Below are 4,470 nucleotides of genomic sequence, written 5' to 3' on the forward strand. Positions count from 1 at the left end.
GGTGAGCATGTTTCAGAAACAAAGGGGTAGTCAGGATAACACTAGTTCATTGAACATGCTTCTTAATCATGAAGACACTTTTTTTCATTGCAGACTTCGGAATAGGTCTAATACTGAATATCATCTGTCATGGTTCCAATTAAAAAATAACATAAAACATATATTAAAATCTCAATGTCATCTATTCATAAAGACTCCCAACCCTCTCTGGCCATCTCCCTCGCATGAACGGGAGAACATCAGGACACAAGTGGAAAGGAAAGGAGTCCATCTTGAGGTGCCAGGCACAGCAGGAACACGAGTTCTATTTGAAATGAACAGGTAAAAAAGATATCTTTCGATTCTTCAAGTATTGGATACAACTTAATAAAAGGTCAAGCCTAGACAAACAATACATAAATACCCTATTGTGCAAGAAACAGCAGAGTTTTTAAAGAAAGATGGATTACAGGCGATATACATAATCATTTGCATTGCCCAGTTTACATGTTGAGAGTCAAAACTTGAGTGATTAGACATCTATACATGCTAAGATCACTATATACACTCCTGAACTATTATACATCATTAGGGATTTCCTCTTTCCAATATACACGTAGGAGGAGGAAAAAAGTTACAAAATCTGCAATCGATGGCCTCACAAACAGGAGAAGCTGGCAACAAAAAACTGTAGCAGATGCCTTTAATAGCTGGCATTAAGGCTTTCTAATCGCCATCTTTCTTCCTGCCATACCAACGAATAAGAGTCGGCAAAAGTTGTCTGAAAAACAAACATGAAGCCCATGCAACCACGCTGGATCATTGTCTTCTCTTGTTTCCCAACCAAATTTAAGCAACATCCATTGGTTGATCAACATTCTTGTTTACACCCATGGCTTCCGAGTCCATCTCATTGGAAGAGAGCAACTTTCTCTGCATTAATAGAATAGAGTATGTCAAAATACAAGTAAAATTGAACTATATGGTTTTCATACAGCACTGCTTTTGGAGAACTGCATCATAGGAAAAAAGATAATGGTGACAAAACAGGACTTGGGCATTTGCAAAAGATCAGTTGGTCGTCCATCTCAACAACTAGCCAGCTATGGAAAAGGAAGGAAATTGAATGTATGGAGAGACCCACTAACTGAACTTGGCCTGCATACCTATGGTCAATTATTCATGCTAGCAATTTTCTTTCTTGGACATGCTTTATCTAGTATACTATTAGGTTTACAGTAGCTCCCAACAGAGCTGAAAACAGGAAAGGCCACAGAACTTAAAACAAGAAAGGCCACCTTGCTATGTGATTTAAAAAGAGATCATTGCCTTCATTCAACACAAGATATTGTTCATGTGGTAAAATGTTTCAGATTTAAGTGCATTACCCGACACAAATACATGATATAATAAAAACCTGAGCTGGTGAAAAAGCAGGCAGCAATCAATAAACATAATTGCTTTTCTGAAACGGCACTCACATGTTCCTCAAAACTGGGGCTGGTAAGATTGATTGCGAGGTTTCTCATCAGCAATAGCACCTGAAAAAAAAACCAGAAAGAAAAATAAATGAACTTTCAAATTGTAAAATTGTTAAGAGATGTAGTGAACAATAAACTTATAACAATAGAAAAAAAAATAGTAGGGTTCAGGAGCATACCGTTTCAACATCTATAGGGTCCATTTTCTTAAGGTTATGCAAATGACCAGTAACATTTGGGTCGAAGACACTACCAATGAAGCCATATACCTGAGCAAAGTCAGGCAGCACTGCAACCAAAAGGGCAGTGTGAGTGCCATAAAGTCTGTGCAAATGAAACATGAAACTAATAACAACTAGCATAAAGAGATAAACTCATCAAGGCTCTGTTGTAAAAAAAAACATTAAAAAATAAAAGTCTAGAGAGTAAATGGGAAATGAAAGGAGAACATATATGTAAAAATGCAAAAACAGCCTGTCATATGCAAAAAGGTCTAAATTCAAGGTGACCACTTAAACATTCTCATTGAATGATAGACATGCATTGCTGATGAATTCAAGATATAGACATGTCTACAGTAGGATATCAACATGCATGCTTGAGCATGCACACACTTAAAGTTTAGAGGGCTGCCATATGTGACCACAATATATATTTGGCTAAAGCATTTGACCTTTATCCACAAGAACTGCATTTTAGCCTAACTTCAGAATTGTGCATGAATGAAGTATTTATAGGTTCAAATATCAATACCAGCATTCAAACGGTAGTGCACAGATTACAATGTTGAAGAAATGAAATGAAACCCTCACCTCTCATTGATTGGCCATGATTCCCTTTCTCAGCTGTTTTCCCAACTGGTTTTGTTCTTGGAGTACTCTCACTGCTACTGCAACAATTATTAGCCACTAATGCTCCTGCAAAGCACAGGAATGTGCCATCAAATGTGACCGAAGAATTGAGTTTGACAGCTTCGGTAGCAACGTGGATAAGTTTTGATGTTACAAACCTGTTGTTTGGTTTGATACACTGACAGTCGGCACATTGTTTGTCCAAGAAGATGCAGCAGCAGCACTTACAATGGGGTTCATAGGTATTGAAGACGAATCAGGCCTTAAAGCACATCCAGATTCAAGGGGAGCAGAGGATGAGTGAGATGATCCTGATGGTTGTGAAAGCACCACAGCTGCCAGGTACAATGCATACGAGTCAGGGCAACATTATTTATGCTGTTTGTGCATTGATCTTGAAGGCACTAAGAATAAACACTTCAAAATGCACTACTCACCATTTTTTGAAGCTTTTTGAGGATATGGATGAGCAGCCTTCCTTTTAGGCCGTGGTGGAGGCAAATGTTCGCTCGTTCCGCTCTTCTGAACCTTTAAAAAGTACTTCTGCGCATGACTTCGTATCTGCGAAATTTCCATTTCATTGTTTCTCATACATATCCCTACTATCAGTTTCCAATGTTCAAAAACACAAAGAACAGGACACAGTTTCCATAACTTCAAAACAGACTGCTTTACAAACCTCTAAATATTTCAAAAGCAGAATTCATTTAAACACATAAAATTCACGCTTTTCACACTGGCCATAAAACTATTTAGCAGAACTCTTTAGCAACCAAAAAGAAACAAATCATCAATTTTCACCGCTCACAGATTTAAACGAATCTTCAGGAACCCCTTACAAAAATTGAGCCCTTAATCAAATTTCACTACTCCAAGACAACAAAATACTAACCTTTCAAAACTCCTAATACAAATCAAGCCCGTTATGCATTTTCATCACTCCATGACAACAAATACTTATCTTCGAAAAGCCACTTAAAATCACACAAACTACTTGACATGGAATTAAAATTCGACAAAATCTAACCCCCACTCAAACATTCAGCTCCAAATTACCAACCAAAACAGTAAGGAAAATGAAAAAACCCTCAAATTTTCATCGCTCGCGCTCACGCACAACAATATAACCTCCACCAAATTCCAAAATGCAATTAAATACATACATTTCATATAAGTTCATGGTCCAATACCTGAATAACAGTTTTTGAGCCAATAAAAGCTTCAATCTTTTTCCAATCTCTGTCAAACCTAAACACAAAACCGATCAAAACACAGACAAAAACCTCTTAAGTTACCTCAAAATCCAAACTTTCCCAAAAACATCACAACAAAACCCTAATTGAACACAATTAAACAAATGGATTATCAATAAAATACTAATTAAGAAGTACTTACAGCTGAAGAGCTTCAAGGAACTTGTCATGTTCCGGCTCAGTCCAACTCTCTCTGGATTTGGTAATCGTGTACGGTTTTCGGATCTTCTTACTCGGATCCTCCGATGAAGAATCTGACGCCGTCGTCGTCGTTGTTGTAGGGAACGTTGAGAGTCCAGGTAATGCAGCCATTCCGTTTGGATCCAGGTAGAATCCGTCAGCCGGGTTCGGGTTTTTTGATACCATTTTAGAGGGGAAGAGATGGTTTTTTGGTTTTGGTGGGTTTTTTCTGCGCGTTTTGAATTAATGGGTTTTGTAGAGGGTGAGAGGTGGAGGAGAGAATTGGATGCTTTATGGGATATCAGTGATTATGGATGAGTGGCTCATGAGAATATGCCACGTTTATATTTATAACCGAGCCCAACACGATATTCTCAAACCAACTTTTATGCGCCGCCCGTCTTATTAAACCTTTTAAAAATAATACTGATATAATAATATTCAATTTAAAAACAAACTAAATTCAAGTAAAAAAAGAAAAATTTATTTTATAAATGTCATAATTAATCATAGAGGATTCCAATGTTTTTTTTGGTTGGCGTTCTGTTTTTTAAAATGATAAATAATTAAATTAATTAATTCTGCAGAAAAAGGAAAGAAAAAAATCGAAGTTCTATCATGTTTTGATGAAGAAAATGTTTTTTGTCTCGTTATTTGTAATTTTTTTATTATTCAATAAAACATTTTACTATATTTATCAGCTCAAATCACAAAATTATTCTACTG

At 36.7% G+C, this 4,470-nt stretch overlaps 1 protein-coding gene across 1 annotated transcript; it reads right to left on the bottom strand.

Moving 5' to 3' along the window:
• Window positions 1-314: 314 nt before the first annotated feature.
• Window positions 315-4,070, bottom strand: LOC18106463 (protein REVEILLE 6). The gene is made up of 8 exons (XM_006372327.3): window positions 3,707-4,070; window positions 3,502-3,559; window positions 2,749-2,872; window positions 2,470-2,646; window positions 2,273-2,377; window positions 1,640-1,749; window positions 1,461-1,520; window positions 315-912 (listed from the first exon to the last, which is right to left on the bottom strand). Exons 1-8 carry the CDS (start codon window positions 3,928-3,930, stop codon window positions 829-831), a joined length of 942 nt encoding a protein of 313 aa, XP_006372389.2. The 5' UTR covers window positions 3,931-4,070; the 3' UTR covers window positions 315-828.
• Window positions 4,071-4,470: the final 400 nt, after the last annotated feature.

The sequence above is a fragment of the Populus trichocarpa genome, chromosome 17 (assembly GCF_000002775.5).
Source record: "Populus trichocarpa isolate Nisqually-1 chromosome 17, P.trichocarpa_v4.1, whole genome shotgun sequence".
In the NCBI taxonomy this organism is placed as follows: domain Eukaryota; kingdom Viridiplantae; phylum Streptophyta; class Magnoliopsida; order Malpighiales; family Salicaceae; genus Populus; species Populus trichocarpa.